The sequence below is a fragment of the Zeus faber genome (assembly GCF_960531495.2).
Source record: "Zeus faber genome assembly, chromosome: 1".
In the NCBI taxonomy this organism is placed as follows: Eukaryota; Metazoa; Chordata; class Actinopteri; order Zeiformes; family Zeidae; genus Zeus; species Zeus faber.
Window position 1 is genome coordinate 22,438,881 of NC_137193.1, and position 21,979 is coordinate 22,460,859.

General features: G+C 43.4%; 3 protein-coding genes across 4 annotated transcripts in view; 2 read left to right on the plus strand and 1 right to left on the minus strand.

Moving 5' to 3' along the window:
- spire1a (spire-type actin nucleation factor 1a) overlaps window positions 1-4,860 on the plus strand; it is a 29,144-nt gene extending 24,284 nt beyond the window's left edge. Inside the window, exons 13-17 of the mRNA XM_080013861.1 lie at window positions 2,022-2,159; window positions 2,245-2,315; window positions 2,417-2,444; window positions 2,595-2,755; window positions 2,850-4,860. Coding sequence (XP_079869987.1) covers window positions 2,022-2,159; window positions 2,245-2,315; window positions 2,417-2,444; window positions 2,595-2,755; window positions 2,850-3,126 — 675 coding nt within the window. The 3' untranslated portion in view covers window positions 3,127-4,860. The remainder of the gene's footprint in view (window positions 1-2,021; window positions 2,160-2,244; window positions 2,316-2,416; window positions 2,445-2,594; window positions 2,756-2,849) is intronic.
- A 4,076-nt stretch (window positions 4,861-8,936) lies between these two features.
- Window positions 8,937-13,392, minus strand: klhl38a (kelch-like family member 38a). 2 transcript variants are annotated; one of them, XM_080015918.1, is made up of 4 exons: window positions 13,328-13,392; window positions 10,728-12,084; window positions 10,388-10,493; window positions 8,937-10,213 (listed from the first exon to the last, which is right to left on the minus strand). In XM_080015918.1, the coding sequence occupies exons 2-4, from the start codon at window positions 12,081-12,083 to the stop codon at window positions 9,924-9,926; spliced, it is 1,752 nt and encodes a 583-aa protein (XP_079872044.1). In that variant the 5' UTR covers window position 12,084; window positions 13,328-13,392; the 3' UTR covers window positions 8,937-9,923. The 2 variants fall into 2 exon arrangements, with proteins under 2 accessions (XP_079872044.1, XP_079872043.1); XM_080015917.1 differs by having other exon boundaries at window positions 10,728-12,160; window positions 13,328-13,335.
- Window positions 13,393-15,159: 1,767 nt separating this feature from the next.
- fam91a1 (family with sequence similarity 91 member A1) overlaps window positions 15,160-21,979 on the plus strand; it is a 34,764-nt gene continuing 27,944 nt past the window's right edge. Inside the window, exons 1-4 of the mRNA XM_080016777.1 lie at window positions 15,160-15,341; window positions 16,526-16,610; window positions 19,473-19,624; window positions 20,701-20,758. Of these exons, the coding sequence (XP_079872903.1) occupies window positions 15,270-15,341; window positions 16,526-16,610; window positions 19,473-19,624; window positions 20,701-20,758 (367 nt within the window). The 5' untranslated portion in view covers window positions 15,160-15,269. The remainder of the gene's footprint in view (window positions 15,342-16,525; window positions 16,611-19,472; window positions 19,625-20,700; window positions 20,759-21,979) is intronic.

Below are 21,979 nucleotides of genomic sequence, written 5' to 3' on the forward strand. Positions count from 1 at the left end.
TAAAGTAATTCCCCTCCAATTAAGTTACATTAGTTCTAATTACTCTGAGGTAGGGATGCTAATTTAGAATTTTTTTGACCGATAGCCGACCCTCTTTAACCGATCATTAATCCGACTATTAAAATATTTGGGCACGGTCCCTGAAAATAAATGAATTAGTCTTTATTTTTTATTTATTTTTTGTTGGAGTTCACAAATTATAAATAAGGGGAATCATAAATATATTTTTATACCCGAACACAGGTTTCCGTGCTCCCTGATCACAGAGAGACTTGGAGCAGTTCCTCCAAATTAAAAACTAAAAACTGTTTTTAGGCACGGAGGAACTCAGGACCCATTCCTCCGTGCTGTGCCCCCACAGATATCTATATATATACTCTGTCTGTCTCACACTTGCTGTGATGACTGTGAGCTCAACCCCGTGGTGATGTCACATGACCGTTGTAATCGTCACAGCCCTAGTTGCACGTGTTGCCCTCATAAGTTGTATTTAAGTATGTATAGCCTATTTTTCTTTTATCAAGCAGCAAACTTTTTAAAATAACTCATTTTTTTTATAATATTTTTTTAACTGATACTTTTAATCTGTCAAAACTCTTGTCGGTTAAATGGTTAATTATTATCGTCCCTTCTCTGAGGTCATTGGTTCCCCATGAACAATATGCAGGTCATGTGATGTTCATCAGGGGGTTGACTGAGTAATTGAATCCTCAGGACACTGGGCTGGGATAGTGTTGGTACATTCCCACAGCATGTACCATATAGGAGGCAGAGGTCCTGGAGTAACTGGCCAAATATCACTCCAGTATATACTGTATCACTGACTTACAGTAAAGCCTCTGCTCTAGGCCTAAAACATTGCTCCCTTGCTATTTCCCATGTTTTTCTCCATATGTTTACATTACTGAGATGACCTCTTTCACGAGACATCTAATTCTAGTCATGTCCTCTTTACCATAATGCGACAGCTCCCGGCGGATTCCAGCACTAAGGTAAGTAGTCTGTCCCTCCTGTTCCTCTTCAAGCTTCACATAAACACACTTTCAGTGCTGCTTGTCTGTCAGCACACCGGTCATAAGATGAACACTGCCCCATCTGTCACTTTGTGCATCATGGGACATGCACCACAATAATTTTTTTATTTTTTTTATTTTTTGTGCTATGAATTCAATCACTTGGTGATAACGATCTGTGTTCCTGAAATTGAAGTTATGGGAAGCATGGAAAGGAAGCTGTAAAATTGCGGACGGCATTTACATGTATTTATTATAATTTTTTAAATTGACCAATTCTGTGTGACTTTTCATAACTTCTGACTAACGTCAGTCCTGTAACATATGTTTTAATGGAGTTGATTCTCACGTTATATAAAGCATATGTTATGAGACTGGTGGAGAAGGTCCTATATACGCCTTGATATCTTATTTCCTCTGGTCAGGTGGGCATGGCGAGCGGTGTTCAGGGCGGGGTACGTCACTGTGACTATGCATCACATTCCCATTTCATCCATAGTCTCATCCAATACATGAAACTTTAAAGATATTTCCGGACAATGAGCTGACAACTTAATCCACTGTCACTTGATGGATAAACTACCATTGACAAGCTCATTGTTGGGTTCATCTGTGGCAAAAAATATCCACCTTGACCCAGGAAAAAAAAAAAAAAAACAGGGAATCTAACCAGCAGTTGGTAAACGACTTTTGGATGACTGTAAAGGCTGGATGGGGAACCTTTCATAATCCCATTTTGACATAGGGTGTAAGGGTGTAATGTGAAGTATAGATTACAGTGGAAAGCCTTCAGCTATTTTGATCTCCTGCACCTTGTTTGGAACTTTGAGGTGTGTGTGTGTTTCTGTGTCTTTTCATTTGGGTAATTCAGCGCGAGTATGTTTTCCCTCCATTCAGATGCATTCTCATGGTGTCTACGTCATTTCCACAGCAGTGAAAGCCATCGTTCTGTGCGTGCGCTCTGTCTTGGGATCTTGCTCTGCTCACGCGCGAACATCTCTTCTCTAGGAGGAGTTCTGCTACCCGGTGGAGTGCCTGGCGCTCACCGTTGAGGAGGTGATGCACATCAGGCAGGTGCTGGTCAAGGCCGAGCTGGAGAAGTTCCAACAGTACAAGGACATCTATAACGCCCTCAAGAAGGGAAAGGTAGAGACCCCCGGCAGCGCTGCAATAAAGATCATTTTTCTTCTTCTTCTTAAATGCATCAGATTAAGTGCATTGTCTCCTCCAGCTTTGCTTTTCGTGTCGGACCAAGAAGTTCTCCTTGTTCACCTGGTCCTACAGCTGCCAGTTCTGCAAACGGTATGGGGTCAGGATTATTGAAACTAAATGTGATAAGTCGGCTCTACATTTAATTTCCAACAGAGTTCAAACCAAAACGCCACTTGATTCTCTCCCTCCAGGCCTGTGTGCTCCCAGTGCTGTAAGAAGGTGGGATTTTGTGTTTTCCTCATTAACACTCTTTTCAACACATCTCACTTCAGAGATGTGTTGACACACTGACGGCTCTAGACCAGGCAATCACTGGCATGTGATTCACATACACTTCCCCACAACCTTTTCATTTAATTGAATCTGTAGATGCGGTTACCGTCCAAGCCCTACTCCGCCCTGCCCATCTACTCGCTGGGTCCCAGCGCCATGTCCAAGGAGGAGGCCGGTGCCGCAGCCCCCGCTCAACCGGAGAAGAAGCCGTTTGGGTCTGAACACAGCCGGCACAGTCTACGTCGGACTGTTTCCAAGTATGTCTGGAGGACTGTTGGGACCCCTGCGGCCATGTTGCATTTTAGTCCCAGTCTGAGATTTGTCTTTACTCTTTCCCCTTTCCGTCTCCAGGTTGTCCAAGCACGGCGGCGGCGGCGGCAGCAGCAGCAAAGAGGGCCAGTCACAGGATGAGCCAGAGCTGCCCAGGGAGCTGACGGAGGACTGGTCCACCATGGAGGTCTGCGTGGACTGCAAGAAGTTCATCACGGAGATAATCACCTCAAGCCGACGCAGCCTGTCGGTGGCTACCAAGCGCGCCCGCCTCAACCGCAAGACCCAGTCCTTCTACATGTCGTCGCCCAAGTCCGCCAACTTCCGGCCGTTGGAGCGCACCATCAACGAGGTGTAGGGGGCGGCGATTTCTTTTGAAAAGAGGATTTTCTGTCTTCATCCACCCCTTCTCCCCTGTAGTTCAGGTCTGAGGCGTCTACAAGGTTCCATGTAACGATCCTAAATGGTCATTTCAGAATAAAAACGTCTCCTCCCCACTAGCCTCCTCCCACAGCTCGATTAAGTTTGGGTTCTCCCTCCCTCTCTCAGGAAAAGTGAGCATGTGTGCTCTAGTCTGGAACCCCCTTGTTCTCACACTTGTTGAGCAGCTTTTAATGTTCAGGACCTTGTTTTTTGTTGGCGGGTAAAAAGGGTTCAATTTAGACTCTTGTTTTCTTTATGCTGTACTTGGCCAAAAACTAGAAAACAAATGTTTTAATACAGTACGGAATTCTAAAAGTGCATTTTGCAGGCTGGTGTTTTCAAGTGGTGACTTTTGTAAATTGTATGAAGGCCCCAACCAGATCGTGGCTGTAAATGCTTTTTCCAGTTCCTCTTTTACTCCAAGCACTCAGGAAGATCCACAGATTGTGACAGAAATGCACTGTAGATCCTCACGTCAGGTCTGCCGAGGTACTTCCCGCCCTTCTCTTTCCAGTGTGATCATGCCAAATGTTAGATCATTCATTTTTGCCTCTGTCGGATACATCTAAGTGGTAAAATAATATTAACCAGTTAAAAAAAAAAAATTAAAAAAATGGGTTGTGACAAGATTAGGCGTGGAAATATTCTTGGTTCTGGGTGGGTTTTAGCCACTTGGTCCTATTGTAAATTTAAATTCTGTGCCTGGTGCCAATATGATTTATTTCGTTCTTTGAATGCCTTTTGTAATTGTGGACTAATTGTACATATTTGTGACTAAAATAATTTACCTAGGCAATAGAAGCACAGAATAGTGGGATAATAATAAATATGTAAATGTTGTACATCTCAATTATTAAAAATTTTCTATTAAAAAAAAAAAAAAAAAAAAAAAAAAAAATTTAATTGGTAGAGTAAACTATAATCCAATATGTAAAATCATTAAATCCAGGTTCAGGCATGGGGGCTGTTGAAACTTTTAAAGATACATCTTAATGATTGAATCTGGATTGTCTTGCTTCTTGTTCCTATTGCTTTTAAGTTTCTTCTTTCCAACCTTTGAGGGCGCGTGGATTATCGACTCCTGATGCAGAGTGTCATTTGTTTAAAAAGAGTATTTATAGTATTAAAGGTTTTTGACAATTAAATAATTTATTTCTTTGTATGTTCTGTGAACTTCTCCCTGTTAATATAAATCCATAGATATTAAATGGCACTTTAACTGGACCAGTATCTTTTGCGTTTGTCTTAATTCATTTTAATAATATAATTTCTTTGGGGTCCACGGTGCCATTTCTCATGGTTGTTAAGATTAAAGTTAACTGTTTGTGTGATTTGGCCAAAATCCCTCTAACGGAATGTACGGTCTTGTTTGACAGGATCAATGATCATTGAAATTTGTATTTGCATCTTGCACATGATGGAAGTTCCTGCAACAAGTGTTAATGATGCATGAACAAGCATTCCTTCCAGTAGTCACAAATCCATATTTTAGGACTTATTTTGGTTTCCCCTATGAGGAGAGAGACCAATGAGCCTGTTGACAAAATGCTGCTTCTCCAATTTAGTAATTTTGTTTGATTAGATATATTTTTAAACCCCCCCGTGGGGAATGAATGTGTGCATGCTGTATATCTTTTTTTTTTTATGAAATGTAATAAAGTTATTTAGATTAACATCAGACTGGAACTCTTTCATCCAAACGTATTTTTGCGGTACTGGTTTGCTCTCTTTATCTTTATAGGTCTTTTATGGAGTTAACTTGTGTGAAACAAAATTTAAAAGTGGTAGTGTTAAAAATGTTTTTATTTTTATACCACCCGTTATTTATTTATTTATTTAATTTTTTGCCAAAATGTTATTTTCCTTAAACGTTTCTGAGTCTTATCGTTATTATATTGTTTGTATTGTTAGCCCTCAGACACTAGAAGTAGCGCGTCCTACACTAACAACGGGGTTATGGCGCGATCCGGTGGCCAGGGATGAGTGTTGCAAAATGTTGTTAAGCCGTGTGCTGGATCAGTTTGGCTCCAGACTGATCTGTAGGTCTTCGATAATGGCAATTTTATACTTGAGCGTTTCCGTTAAAAAAAACCCCCCAAACTTTAGGACTAGTGCGTGTTGTAGAAGACGCACCAATTCATGGTGCTGCCCATTTATGACCAGATGGGGGCAGCCTTCACTCAGCGTTTTGTATGGAGTGGTGCGGGCATGTTGTATCGTTGGCGCCAACCTGGAAGCCAGCATCAGCCTGGTGCCCTCCACCAGAAGACAGTTGGATTTTTATTCCTTTGGATTATTGCAGAAAATAAACCCTGTGGCAAACAAAAGTTTATGATACTTACACGTGTTGTTCAGCGAGATAATCTTCACAAATGAAAACCGCTTTTATGATTTTTTGAAGTGTAAAAGCAATGGACAGAAGTTAAAATCGGACGTTAGGCTATAAAGGAACTACACCACGGTCACATGACTTCAGCGTCACCACCACTAAGCTTCCAACTGGTCATTTGATTTTGCACGCTTGCCTCTTCTACAAAAGCCTGGAAAGTTTGAGTTAGAATAGTTTGCAAGAGCCTGAGTATAAACACAACTAGAGGCTGTAAAGGCGGACTCGTGACTAGATGACTTTCCGTGTTCGGTGTGATGACGCCACTTGTCAGCAACCGCCTTTTTTAAGACGTAAAAGCTTCCAAATTCACCAGTGGGGTATTTACTGATGAGGTTTTATGTCATAGAACAAATGTGAAAATCTCTTAAGCTTGTGTTAACCACAGACCTTATTTCAGGCATCGAACCAAAAACCCATTGACTTTCTGTTAAGGGAGCCATTTCTGGGTTTTAGGATTCATTCCTGAACCGCTCTATAACAAGTGACTTGAGGGTTTGTTCGGAGTTTCAACACTGTGATATTTGAACAACTCTACCTATAATACATACTGTGTGTGTATGTGTATATATATATATATATACACACACCTCTCAACATCACACGCCCTGTTTAGACAATTGAAGTTGTGCCACATTTGTCATCTTGGAAGAATCCCTAAAGTGAATGATGTCATTGGATCTTTGTGTCTGTATTTCTAAAGCACCTGTCAAGCCAGGAACGGTGGACAGTGTGTGAGGGCGATAGCTTTACAGGTGTAGAGCCACACCCTGTAGGTTACACACTGGACAAGGCAGTAAAAGTATTTGTACTTTCCCCTTCTCTCAAGGGGGAAGTGGATAAGTCTGGATAATGTCCATCACCTATCCAAAAATAAAGACAGGCTAGTCACTATTGTTGAGGGCTATTATTGATATTGTTGACGAAAAGGTTTCCCAAAAGTAACGAATGCATACAAGCCTGTGAATGTGGGTCTTTTCTGCACATCTATGTATTTCTATGTAATATATCAGGCTGGAATTGAAACGTTATCCTATCTGGGGTTAGGAACGGGCACTGAAAATAACCCGATGGCCCGCTGCCTCCCTGACGGGTCAATGACCCTGATACGCTGGTCTCCATGGTTAGCCAGCAAGCAAACACATGTGGAGTGGAGCGGCTGAACGCTCATTCATTTCGCACAGCGGCACAATAAAGGAAAAGCCAAATATTGCACTGTGGGGCAATATTAAAACAGCCGGTGCATGGAGCCCATTCTGAGCCTCTCATGACAGTCAGGTCTCAATGTATTATTAACATCTAGATTCAAGATTCAAGAGGTTATTTGTCACATACATATACTGTACATACTGTCATACATTTATGCAGTGAAATGTCATGACACCCGGTGATTACGCACAATAAACTCTAAAAATACTGATACGTGCGTAGTCGACAGGAGGCGCTTGCGCAGGCGGCCGCAAGGGGCGGCGCCCCAATCGTGATTCTGGGTTCTATAATAACTGTATATAGTAGAATTAATTGTCTGTGTTGTATTAAATATACATTTAAATCCTCCTAGATGAAACTTACCTGAATTTACCTCCCGTACTTACCTCCCAGAGTACGGCTTACACTTGAAATTAAATTGTGGAAAATGTGGTTGTACTTTTGATTAAAGGCGAATCACATATCATAGTGTTGCTCATAAATAATCATGCTGTGTATGTGTATCTTGAATGTTGAATCTTAAATCTTGATTTGATTAGGTGTCGAGTCGCACACAAACGTACCATTTGCGCGTGCACGTGCATTCTAAGTGGGCGACCTAATGAGGAGCCGTTTAACTCAGTGACAATCCCAGCTCACTGATGTGCAGGGTGACGAAATTTCTCCACTTGGCCCAGCGTCCAGATCTCTCCACTAATGGGCAAGCGATTACATGTAGAAGTTTAAAAGGGGGAAGAGGATTCCAGATCACTTCCACCCTGGGGTCGATTTCTCCCCCAGGGTTGCACGGCAAAGATGCCCCGCCGCAAGTGGGGTGTGGTGCGGGTGGGTTTCTGAGGCAGGTGCTGTGAATATACTGTTAATTGTCAGAAAAGGAGGTGGCGTGCTCCCTCCGCTGCGTACCACGCACACTGTAAATCATCTCCGGGGGGGGGGGATTTGGGAACCTGAGCTGTGACGTGTGGGGCCCCTCAGAGCCTGACGCACTTCACCAACAGAACACGACACGAGAGGTCAAAGGCTGAGCGCCTACGAGCTCACATGAGGAGGGTGTCGTGTCAAAATGAAAACAGAGCCGTTGAGATTATTTCTTTTTTACCCTGCAGTTTGATCACAACAGCACGTCGAAATAAAAGTACAACGTATTGCAGTACTGAACTGAAAGTGATGCTTTCCACTGGGAATGTAATTGCCAACAATCCTCCCTTGGGTCTGGAACCGAATGGCACGTCACCGTCCGTCTCCACACAAATGGACCCAAACCAAAGTGGAGAAAACATGCTCCTCTGAATATGGCTCAAGAGGAATTAAACCCCTCGTTTTTATGTTGCAGACCAGGGAAATAAAGAAGGAAAAGTTCTTTGTCGCATCACTAGACATCCATCTCTTTCATCGGTGTGTTGTTGGTGCAAACAGTTCTGAAATTTAGAAATAATGTGATACAAAGAGTAATCAGGTTAGATTGTATCTATAGCACATTCTGAGAAAAAAGCCCTCTCTTCCGCTTGGACATCAGTTAAACATGCATTAGCCATTATGTGTTGAGTTGATGTGTGCCACAGGATCGGCTTATCATGTGACACCCGGGGTTGCGATGGCGATCGATATCGTGGCCAGGGAGCAGCGGGGCACCACAGGCGACGTGCGCCTCTCTCTCTCTACAGGGTACAGCTTTTGCTCTCATGGAAGCTCTTTTAAAGTTTGCCGCGTGATACAAACGCCTGTTAAAGCTGCTCTTTTACCCCATTCTGATGTGTGTTTTGCAGCTCTTAGATTGTGGTGCTCTGCCGCTGCCTGTCCAGAAACTGTGTGTAAAAACGCATTTATTCTCAGTTCAGTCCCTAATCGTGCACGCCCAATGTCATAACAGGAAGAAGGGCGTGAACCTACTGCTTTTTTGCCTCACTATTTGCAGGTCAGCAGTCGAGACAGCGACTTCCTTTGGTCCAGTTTATTCCTCAGTTTACTATGTTTGTCCCTCACAGCTCAGAGGAGCCTGCAAACTGCGGAGGAATCTCTTCAAAGTGAGGACGATGCGCATCAAAACAAGAGACACCAGAGCCTGAACTGTAAACCTGCACCTATCCTCAAAATTCACATTTCTTTTATATCCAAACTATCTTCTTATCGAGCCATAATTAAGGCCGGAATCTCTGTCTGTCTGTCTGTCTGTATGTCTTTCTGTCTGTCTGTTTATGTCCGTCTGCCTGTCTGTTTATCTGTCTGTATGTCAGCCAGTCTGTTTATCTGTCTGTCTATCTGTCTGTCTGTCTGTTTATCTCTGTCTGTCCGTCTATCTGTCTGTCTGTCCGTCTATCTGTTCATCTGTCTGTCTGTCCATCTGTCTGGCTGTATTTCCTTTGATTATCTCTACAACCGTTCATCCGATCTGCTTCACACTTGGCGGGTGTATTGCCGGGGACCCAAGGACGTGCAGTGTTGAATTTGGTGCAATGCATTTTGACAGGCGACACGTTTAATATTAATAAACTTTGAATAAACAGGGAACAGCGAGCCAATGAGGGGCAGGGCTCCAGGGCTCCAGGGCTCCAGGGCTCTGCGACTGAGTCATAAAGACTGTCTTTTCCCAGTGTTTGACTTTAACCAATTCCATCTTCCATTGTTGCACATAGGACTGAATCATTGACATTTTGTAAAACTGTGCCACTGAAATGTCTCAGAAAGTCTTACATTTTGAAGGGACATGCATTAGTTAGATTTAAATGGGTATTTTTGGATGCATGTGGACTCTGCGCTGTAAAATAAAGAAAAAAGTGAATTGAAGCATTGATGATTTAAGAAACGATCACAAGACCACAGCCATGTTCGGAAAGACATTTCACGCTATGTTGTTTCCGATCACCGGCTCCTTGTCTCTTGAGGTTCTCTGCCCGGGTTCTACCGCAACAGCCTCGGCCAAGACGCCTCCATTTGCCGTCCAAGGTCTCCTTTGAGTCAGAGAGCCAGTAACCTAGCTTCCGACTAGCTTGGCAGGCCGCTAAGCTGTAGCCGAGGCTGGGAGGCGTGAGGGAACACCACCAGTTCAAGATGGTTTTCCATCCGTAGCTAAATGGGCCAATAGGCGAAGGGGGAGTGTTGGGTGTTTTGCGAGGCAGTGGTACTGTTTGGGTGGCGGTTCAGGGAGGGTTCGGTCTGTTGGAGACGCAGACTAACGGCAAGGAGCCGTGGTCGAATAACTTATACGGCAGAGAGCCCTTGGAGGTCCACACGTCCGTCTTGGGGTCGTAGCACTCGAAGCAATCTGAATCCTCAATGCTGTCGTGGCAGTTGAGGAAGCGTCCGCCGGTCACGTAGAGCTTGCTGTTGATCACCGTGGCACTGTGGTGCATCCGCCGCTCCGTCAGATTCTCACATTTGACAAACTTGTTGGCTTTGGTGTCGTAGGCTATCATCCGCCTGGTGTACCCTGGGGAGTGAATCAAGGTCATATTCTCAAGTCAGTTCTTTTATATGTTAACAAAAGAAGTTGTTTTTCCCAGCTGCTGCGTGTTTCCGCATGAGAGCGTCAGATGTGATTTCACAGACACATTTTAATTATCTGTAGCAAGCAGTACATGCTCAAATAACTCTCGCCTCCCACCTCCTATAATGTAGATTTTGTCCTCGATGACGGCAGCAGGTGCACAAACATTCTTCACTGTCCTGGTTTCCAGTCTGGACCATATGTTGTGAGAGATGTGATACACCTGTTGACACGGCGGATAAGATACTTGTTAGCTGCTTTTACTGCATAAGACAGCAAATAAAAATGATCAAATAAGTTTGCCAAAACCTCTGGTGCATACAGAATAACATCTATCCCTCTCTTGGAGGTTTCGTGATAACCTGTTTTCTATTTTTTTCTAGATTACCTCAATGTATGATAAGGCTAACATTTGAATGGCTGTAATACACAGGAGCACAGGCCTTTACCACGGTACCTGAATCAGCCTGACAGGATTCTGCATGGCGTCCTCGCCTCCAAAAACGTAGATCCTCTGGTCGCAGGCTGCGACCGCCGGGTGCAGCGCGGGCGTAGGCATCGGAGCCATGGCCTCCCATTGGTTAAACATACTGTTGTACCTCTCAACCGAGTTGGAGATTTGTTTGTCCACACCGATGCCTCCAAAGACAAAAATAAAGTGCAAATAGGACACACTCTGGTGGGCGTATCGTGGCTCCAACATGGGTTCGGCCGTCCGCCACTGGTTTGTCTTGAGAGAAAGTGTATAAACTGTGGCGCTGACCGAGCTGTCGCCTGACGACATGCAGAGGCTGAGCCCGCCCACCACGTAGAGGATGCTGTGGATACACACATACGCAGCTTTGTAGAGGCGCAGGGGAAGCTTGGCCAACCACTGCCAGCGCTGGGTCCTCTCGTCATAGAGCAAAGCCTCCCTGGAGGTCTGTTCGTTATTTTTGCGGCCTCCAACCACCACCAGCGTCTCTCTGCAGGTGTAGCGTCGGGGTGAGGTCCAGAGCGGCTTGAGCTCACGGCTGCATTTAGAGCTGACGGAGAGCATAAGGCGGCGGACAGACTCAATGATCTCTGTGCAAAGAGTAGACGACTGAACCAGGGGGTCGTTGGCAATAAACTGGAACAAGTACGTCGGGTGGATGTAGCGAAGACGAACCTTCTTGAAGAGATCGTGGATGGCGCCACTTCTGGAAAACGGGTCGTGGTGGATCCACGCCAGCAGGGTCTCGAACACCTGCTCTTCCTCCGCACAGAGACGGTCGTCCTCCAGGTAACACATGAGCTCAGGTAATGACAGCTCGCAGAAGTCCTCAGTAGCGGCCACGTCTGAGAAACACCGCACCGCCATCTCCTTCGCCCGCTCCCTCAAGCTCTCGCAGTGGAGGATCTCAGAAAGCCGGATCATGCTCAGGCAGTTATCTGGACTGAGCTGCTTCTGGAGGAACATGGAGCAGGCCTCAAAGAGACGTCCGTAGTGAAGCATGGACGCCGCCTGCATGAGCGGCAGCACGATCTCCATGGTGATGCCGATGGTGCCTGTGTACACGTAGTCCACGATGCCACTAAGGACGTCGGGCGAGATGCCCTTCAGGTCCACGCGGGCCTGGCTGCTCTCCAGGAAGTTGCTGCAGAACATGGCGCGGAAGTACGGGCTGCTGGAGACCAGGATGTTGCGGTGGCAGGGGATCTGCAGGTGCTCCGTGCAGAGCAGCACGTCGGTCAGGATCCGCTCCTGGCGGAGGACGTTCAGCTGGGCGAGGAGGTGGGGGGATAGCTCCAAGTCTTTGAAGGGAAAAACCTCACAGGATCTGTTGGCCATCCTGTTCAAGGAAGGGACAGGAAGTGGGGCCGAGGAGGATAGAGGAAGCAATGGATCCATTTTTTTTTCTCCCGTACCTCACATGGTAGACAGAATATTGAAATTTGATATCAGTGTTTCATAATTAACTACTGGGTTAACTTGCATCATCAACTGGATTGCATGTTAGAGTGAAGTTGGCCGGAGTAGGTATGATGATATCCTCACATCCATATCAGGTTCATATCAGCTAAGGAAAATTAATGTTATTATTATCATATTGCATCGAAAGATTCAGGCAGCTTCAGTGTACCTCTTTTATTTGACATTTGACACTGAGAAGTGAAGTTGTCCTGTTAGTGTGCAGAACTGAAGAGAGAATCAGTCCAATCGCCGATAATCCAACTATTACAAATCCTACTGAGCAGCTGCCCTCGATGTGATAACTATTTTTAAACCCTTCTCCTAAATTATCCCAATGCATCCATGTAGCATTAGTCTACATATCATTTATCCAAGCCTCCATCGTCGCTATTTATCAGACTTATGCCACCAGTACTTCAGGTTCAGGTTGGGGAATTTAAAGGCTCTATTATCAGGGTTAAGTCGTCTAATCACCCCTGAGACTGCTTCTGCTTTCATCCACTTACATGGGGGCCCCCACTCAGGCTGATATATTTGGACGTTTAATCATTATTCTATATTTTGAACAGTGGATGAAAGTGAGTGACACGCCACAACTGTATCCGTTGCCTCGGAGTTTATTAAATTTACGCTGGTGAAGACACAAAGCTTGTTATAATAGCTGCACAACGGTTACCGTAGAAGTTTATAATGGCAGTTTCTCAAAGAACACATTGACCCAAGCAATCTGAGTACATTCTTAAATTTAACATAGCCTTTTTACCTTTCTTATGACAAACAATATTTTATTTTATTTCAGGAAGCAAATCAAAATCTATTCATATTCCCTATGATGTCCAGGGACAAAGATAATGGGGTGTAGACACTTTTGGAACAGTTTAGTTAGATCACTCAAACATCATGAAGAAAATATAATTTGGGGGAAAGCAAGAAAATAAAATGGGGGAACATCTAGTTTATATTCAGGAGCGGACACGCTATCCATCCACAAATAGGAGGATGACCCAGTTCAATCATGAAAACAATTCATATAATAACATACAATATTATTGTCATATTTAATACTGAGGCGAAATTTAATACAAGTCCACGACACTGTTTTCAAAACAGAAAATTCTTACCTCGTCGTCCCTGGTAAATCAATATTGTCCACAATGTGTCACGAATGAAAAAGCAAAAAAAACCAATGGACACAACCACAAACAATCAAATTCGAGAAGCAAGTGCGCAGCATGGTCAGAGAGAGAGAGAGAGAGCGAGAGAGAGAGAGAGAGGGAGAGAGAGAGAGAGAGAACTGGAGGGAGGGGCAACACAGAGCTACAATAAAGCTCTCTCCAGTTAGGAGCTTGCCATGAGGCCACTGTGTACATTCATGCAGCTAAGAATAGTATCGGGGGCCACGGTGACTCCAGCCAGGCCTCTCATGTGACTCGGTGCTGTTTAGGAGCCCTCGGACAGTTTACCAGCGCTGCCAGGGCCCAGTGCGGAGGCCGGGAACCGTTGTCTGCAGGGTAGAGGGTGAGTGGGGGGCGTCCAGGGTGCTGACGCGTTGCTAAAAACGTCCCTGATGTGCCAATTCCCCTCCCTGTGCTGTTTACACCCCTCACCCCCTCACCTGGCATGTGTGTAACCTAGGAGGCAGGTAAATATAGTGCGGTGCTGATGGGACGGCGTGATCGGGCGGAGCAGCTGAAGGCTCCAGGCGTGGTTCCTCTCCAGATTTGGTGTGAGGGTGTGTGTGTGTATGAGGGAAGAGGTCCAAGGCTCTTCACCTGGTGGAGGTGTCACTTCCATGTTGCAACGTCTGCATCATGGTAATCCATCTGGTTGGATGTCACGGATATATTATTATCTTCTTCGTCATCCATTAGACTGTAGCTTGTAGCTCGCTTGTATTTTTATTTCCGCAGAATATGCAGCCACACGCACGCGACATAATTTTATTTTTTTTATTTTTTGTTTGCCTCCATGGGCGAAAGGCTTGATATTTTCTTGAATATGCTCAAAGAATCCATCTTGAGGCTACACCTTCTCCCCCTTTGCCTCATGAAGCCTACCCCATGCAGGGCGACGAGATGAGTTATTGTCATGTTTGTTTAGCTGTCTATGGCGAGGAATCTGAGTGTACAGATTGAATGACACAGCGACATTGGAGAGACGTGACCCAAGCACGCGCGTCTTTGGCTTTCTGACCCAGTGAAAACCTGTCCGGTCTGGGGTTGGGGTTTAAGTTCAACTGTTAATACCTTTGCTGGGGACCCCCTGGGACCTCTCAAGCTGTCCCTGGAGTCCACCGGACCCCCACATGGAGAATCGCTGGGCCACAGTGGCATCAATGGCACGTTGTATTGAATCGATACCCGGATCATATGGACCTTTCTTACAAAACAGGTTTGATCATACAAGGAAGTCAATAATGCATGATAACTGCATAGTTTCTCGTGTCTCCTCTGCATTCCATCACCATCCAGTTTGATGTAATACACGGTGAGCGAGGGAGGACCACCTGAACGAGAGCCGCTTCATTCTGAGTTGTGAATGGAACTCTCACAATAATCATTTGATTCTGTCAAAAGTGATGTGTTTACAGTAGGTGAAAACTGTAGATACCAGAATGAAAAAAAATAAACAAAAAATTAAAAAAAAGGAACATTTTTTTTTCGCAGAGAAATGCAAATTGTGAGTCACAAAAATCGGACTTCCGTCAAAAGTCAACCGTTGATTTCAGTAATTATTTTCAGCTCGCCCACTCTTTTGCCGGGGGTGACTCGGTGTCCCGAGTCATTTGAAACGAACGAACCGTTCACGAGTCGTGACTCGCTCGCCTCGACAGGAAGTGACGTGGATGGTCGAGAGCATGACGAACGGGCCATTCGAAAATACAACAAGGAAGTGGGCTTCACAGAAGAGGAAAACCTCCAAAAAGCACCGCAGCGGTTCGAATAAATTGAAAGCTGCTCCGCTACTCGCCAGGTGTCGGGCGGGTATAGTCAGCGTGGACCTGCCCGGCAGCCCGTGTCCGATCGTCTGGAGGAGGAGTCGCCTTTAGCCCGCTAGCTAGCGATGAACACGGACGTGGAATTCCACATCAGGCAGAATTACCCGTGGAACAAGCTACCAGCCAATGTCAAACAGGTCTGTAGTGGTCGATCCAGGAGCATTAACATTGAAACAGTGGCTGACACCGTGTGTGTGAGCATCCACACACGCACAGAATTACAAGGATTCACCCCAAGTGTTCAATGGAAACCACAAGAAATCATTATTATGATGAAGGCAGTAAGACGCCTTCACTGTGGCCAAACATGCATCACATGACCCTCCGATCTGACAGCTGACAGCATAAGGAATGGCACCATATAGATGGACGAATAGATAGATATAGATGGATGAGTAGATATATGAATGGATGGATGGATGTGTATATATATATATATATATATATATATGGATGAATAGATATTTTGATGGATGAATAGAGATATACATCGCTGAATATAGATAGATAGATTAACGAATGGATAGATGATGAATAGATATATGGATGGATGCATAGATATATAGATGGATGGATGAATAGATATATGGATGGATGAATGGATAGATGGATGAATAGATATATAAATGGATGGATGGATGAATAGGTATATGGATCGATGAATAGATATGTAGATGATGAATAGATATATAAATGGATGAATGGTTAGATGGATGAATAGGTATATAAATGAATGAACGGATAGATAGATGGATGGATGAATAGATAGATGGATACACCGTGCTTGCAACAACTCACATCAAAACAATAGGAAATAATAATAAAGTAATAATAAATTAGAAATAATGCCAATATACAATGAACCCAATAAATAAATACATATATTGAAAAAGACATATACAACCCTAAAAATGAACAATAAACCTTTGTATCAGCAATGCACCCTTTCAAAAATAGAAATTGTGCAAGATTGCATGCATGTATGTAAATTAAAGACTATACACTGTGTGTACCCGGGTGGAAAACAAAATGGTTGTAACTATATAATACATACAGTATTATAAAGGAAGAGTGTGTTTCACAACCCTCTTTCTGGCTCAGGCCACCCAGCTCAAACCAGCCAGATGAGTTGTACAGATTAAAACACTGTTTTTCCATTATTAATTATACATCCAATACATCTTAACTATTATAAGTTCAGACAGGATGTGTAACTGGAGGTGGTGCTTGACATAGTGTTGAGAGGTGAATGCTTTGTGTGACCACACATTCACTAAATCTTCAGGTATCTCTTTGTAATGTTCGGTTGTTGTTTTTGCAGAGTCTGGGAAACTCTCAGCGGGAGTATGAGAAACATGTGCTGCTGTACAGTATCCGCAACCAGCTGCGATTCCGCAATAACCTAGGTAAGCAGACATAGCCATTTTTATATTATTATTAGGCAGGGTTGGATCCCTATTGTTATTCATTTTATTATTATTATTTTTTAATCTCTGCATTTCTCAGGCTAAAAGTATCTCAAATGACAGTATTTGCAGACATGGTTGAGGTCTCGTTAGAACCGGGATATTTCAGACGTCTTGTCAACCTAGTTTGGTCAATATCGACTGACATTTGGAGCAGAAATGAGTGAAAAACTGTTATTTCATTAGTTTCAGCAGAGGGCCGCTTTGCGACATCATCATTCAAAGTTATATAAGTCCAACTTTCGTCCCTTGGAAGTCACTCCCATCCAGCAACTTCCGCCAGCCACTTGGACTGCATAGTGTTCACAGACAACCCATGTAGACAGACAACCTGAGCAGGGCTCAAGGCTTACAGCAACCTGTCATCCCGGGGACGATAGAAAATGTGTTTGGGATGAACAGAGATCTTCCTCGGGATGTCCCCGGGACGACAGGGATTTTTGTATGTATGTATCAGGCTGCCAGGCCAAAATAGTTTTTAGGCCAAAAATGATGCCAAATATTCATTTATTATCTGGTACCAGCTGTGCTTGGCTCTCTCTTCTATGACAGCGAGTTGACACACAAGCACCCCTGTGTGTGAGTGTGTGAGAGAGTGTCTGCGTGCGTGTCTGTACGTGTGTATGTGAGTGATTGAGTGGATGAGTATTTAAGATTCAAGAGGTTATTTGTCACATACATATATAGTACATACAGTCATACATATGCAGGGAAATGTCATGACACTGGGTGATTACGCACAAGCTCTAAAAATACTAAAAATACTAAAATGTGCTAATCGACACGAGGCACCCGCGCAGGTCACCGCAAGGGGTGGCGCCACAATCGCGATTCTGGGTTCTATAATTATATAATAGTATTAATTGTCTGTGTTTTATTAAATATACATTTAAATCCTCCTAAATTAAACGTACCTTTCAGTAGACATAAACGTGTCTGACACGCACAATCTCCGGTTGTGTGCTACATGTGTGAAAGGTTAACTCCGGACATCGCCAATACACCAAGGTTCTACGACTTCTGGTCGGATGGTGGAGTGAGATGAATTTGTGGAGCCAGACGCTTTCTGACATCATCATCCAATTTGTTATATATGTACAGGTTGTAGCTCTGGGCGTGCATTCGCATCGTGCGAAGTGCGTGGTGTAGACTCCATCCGTCTGTAGTGGTTGCAAACTGCGCGCTTGTGTGTGTGTCTTACCTGCTTGATGTTGACAGGGCTTTTTGTATGATATTTTATCTCTTTTGCCATTTTGTAAATAAACACATTCTGTTCGCTGTGTATAGTGGTAGCTTCGCGAGACGAACAGGAGACCACAGTGCCATTGCGGCGTTCCCCATGTATTGCTGCCTACAGCTATATTTATTATTATTTTTGGCATTGATATTATTGTCTTATTAATGAAAGTGATTACATTTATTATTTGTTATCATTGTAGGATTAAAATGCGCTCCCAAATACAGGGTGTCTGTGGGTCTGAAATTCAATTATTCCAAATATTGGAAGGAGTATATTAAAGGCTCATTAAAATGTATTAATTGGTCTTAACTTGGAATTTACAAGGTCTTCAATTCAACACAAACATTTCTTTTTTTGCGTCGAAGTCAACATCTCTGGTGTTATAAACCCCTAAAACTACAGCTGAAACTAATACTTACCTGCTACACTTACCTGTTGGGAAAACGTGGATTCTAGATCACTTTATGTTTACTTTCACACTCACCTGTAGAGAGACATTTGTCCAAATGTCAGCCTTAAATATTGTGAAAAACTGTCTGTAAAACGCTCTTGAAAAGTATTAAATTGAACTCACTGACACCTGCAGACACCTGAAATACGTACATTCATAAAAACTGAATGAAGAGTAAGGATCAGGGCTGATGAGGAGGTTTGGTTGGTTTGTTTACAGTTACTTCTCCTGCTTTAACTGTATTAAGTCAGCTGTTGCTAACTGCGTACAGCTTCATTCTACCAGCATAGAAAACAAACAAAAATATTTATTGGATCGCTGATATACTTAATTTCTTCCTCACAAACTTTAATTTTTACACCTGTGGTCTCCAAAATACAGTACTACTCATACTTTCTTTATTGTGCTTGTCCACAAGAGGGAAAAACAACTGCCAATTCATTTTTATTTCAGTGGATAATTATGATTTAGCACTCTTTCAAAAATGTACTCATATCGTACATACTGTATGTAACCTACATTGTTGCAATATAACCTAAATGTACTCAGCTGCATTTATTCCAATGGGATATAGGATATGGAGGTTGTCCAAAACCCACCACTTGAATTCTGTTTTTTAATAATTGTATTTTGGGGGGAATATATAGACTACAGGTACTCCTTACTTAACGATTGAGTTCCGCTCCTACAACCAGGTCGTTTAGTGAATCGGTCGATAAGCGAGGAGCTGTGTTATTTCACGGTAAGGGGGCGTGGCCATTGTGAACACTAGTGTAGTGAATACTGACAGACTGCGGGAACAGAACTGAGACTGAGAACGGTGATAAGATGAGATATATAGAGTGTATATAGTGTATATAGTATACAGTGTATATAGTGTATATAGTATACAGTATATATAGTTAATAGTGTATACAGCATATAAAGGGTTATGCTCGATGAGATGCTTGACGCTGAGACGCTGCGCACGTCGAGGTATTGTACGCAGCGTACAATACAGACTGGTCAGAGAGCTGGTCGTAAGTCTGAACGGTCGTTAAACAGGTAGGTTGTTAGATGAGGAGTACCTGTATATATATTGGATTCTGAGCGGTGTGTATCTTGTGTACAGTGCGCCATGTGAGGAAGGACGAGCGGAAGTATTACGAGGAGCTTCTCAAGTACAGCCGAGACCACCTGATGCTGTACCCATACCACCTGTCCGACATCATGGTCAAGGGGCTCCGAGTGACCCCCTTCTCCTACTACATCGGCATCATGGAGGTAGGAGGTGCGCTGCACTCGGAATAGAACCAAATAAAATTAGAACGGGATATGAGTTGTACACAGCATGTGTACAGGGATGTCTGCAGCTCCACAATATGTTGGTTTCAATATGTTGTTCTCTAGTTGCCATGGTTAATTAATTAAGGCGTTAATTGTGGCGTTAATTAAGGCGTCTAATCTTTCCCGCCATTAAAAAGGTCAACCGCCCCTTTTGGAAAATAATTATTGATAATAATAATTAATAATAATAATTGATATGGCCCAAACCGGTAGGCCTGGCAGGAAAACTGCTCCAGGGATCACACTGTTCTAACCCATTGGAGGTAGCCATGATTATGAAAAGTATTTATAATCAACTAAGAAAATATGTGTTCTGATCTGCTTATTACATTAGACTTTCTGATCCACACAAAGGTATTTTTTAATACATGACTACAATCACACCATTATAAAGCAAGGTGCACGTGGTCACAGATTTGTTCTCAGTCGGGCACTAGGTGTCACCCAGTGTCTGATTAACACTCTAACTCTCCGGGACAAATAAAGCCGGAGAAAATATTTGCTGTTTACAGTGCGCTCAAATGACACTTATTCTCTGCTGTGTCATTATCAGTGCATTCCCTCTCTAAATCTCCAGCTATTGTTCCAGATTGGCAAGAGGCCAGTCTGCACCAGACTTTGACCCCTTTGTTATAATGTCGTTGATTTCTTTCTCTATTTTGATAAATATTTCCTATTTTACTTGTGAATTCTGCAGCGCTCGCTCTCCAGCTGCGCAGTCTCTAAATGTGCATCAACGCCAACCATTTGAGTTTGGCTCATTTGTCAGAAGGGTTCCCCATTTTCGTCTCCTGTAGCCCAGGCCTGGGCTGCAGTTGTAGACCCCAATTGCTGAGGGCTGTGCATACTTCTGATAATCCATTTTATGTACGTAATGAAAGCAGGGAGTAGAAATTAGCGCAGCCGTCTTATCTGCAAATCCCGCGATTAATCAGAGGCGAGGCACATAGATGGGGAGAAGAAGAATCGCTTTCATTTTTTTCTCTTTTTTCCCCCTCCCTTTGCCCCTCCAGGACATTATGAACAGCGAGAAGAGTTACGACTCCCTGCCCAACTTCACTGCTGCAGACTGTGAGTTCTTTCTCTCTTTTGTTTTTCTTTCTTTCTTTCTTTCCTTCTTTCTTTCCTTCTTTCTGTTGCTGTGTTCTCTGAGGCTCAGTGTCTACTTTCACTAGGTCTCGTTTCACCCGCCTGTCATACTCCTCTGAAGGGCTCCTCAAGATGTAAATAAAACGGAACGGTCGGTGAAGCGCTGCAGAGCATTTAGCTCCTGCCTGATCTACAATTTGACCTTACTGCGCTTTTATCTGCCAACTTAAAGCATTATCTGACTTTGTGATAAAATTTGTTATGCTGAGCATGCAGATGCTCGGCCCTACGGAGATTCGAAACCACTTGGAACTCACTGTTGCCTTTTCTGCCGTCCCGCTGTTTTTCCTCCCCTTTGTTTTTTCTTTAAAATTGTTTTTCTAACAGAGAGCCTCAAATATATAAAGCAGAAACAAGAAAGTCTTATTTAATGCACTGTCTCTTTATTTAAAGTTGCCACCGCTTGAAAGGTTGTGGATTTACAGTATGAGCCAGTGCATTGTGTAGGATTCACTTGAAGTTGCGCCGATTCATTTGAAGTAAGCGGCAGTACGATTCAAAATTCAAAACTGTGTCTTAGACTCTGTCGCAATCAGATTGGATAAAAAGCAGTTTTAAAAGCAGAGCCACCATGAATTGAAGGAAAGAATCAGAAATACCCTCAAAATGTATGAATGCAAAATAAATCCACTGAATTACAGCAACGTTCTATGTCATAATGAGTTACTTCCAGCCCTCAAAGCAAGTTTATCACTACTGCAAGTTAATGATAAAATAATCTGTATATTATATTAATATATAATAAAATGTAAGGATAAGTAAAAATAGTTTTTATTCCAAACGTACTTGTACTCATGCTAATGATAATCTCTGCTATTCATAATACTTAATAATGATGTAGAAAGAAAGAGGAAACCTTATAACCAGTAGGAAGGAGTAAAGTAGGTTTGAAGATTTAATTGAAGAATCTTTAATAAGTGGGCTACTACATAAAAAAACACACCAATGCTTATCCACACCCTGCCTTCCTCATGGTGTCTTCTTAATAATGATATCTTGAATAACATCTTATAATGGACAATTGGCCTGTAAAGCCACTGACTGGGTGTGTGTGGATGGGTGGACGAGAGGTGTGTTTGGGTGGAAGGTTGATCTGTGTGTGTGTTTGTGTCTGCATGACATGCGTGTGGGGTTCTGGCCTCT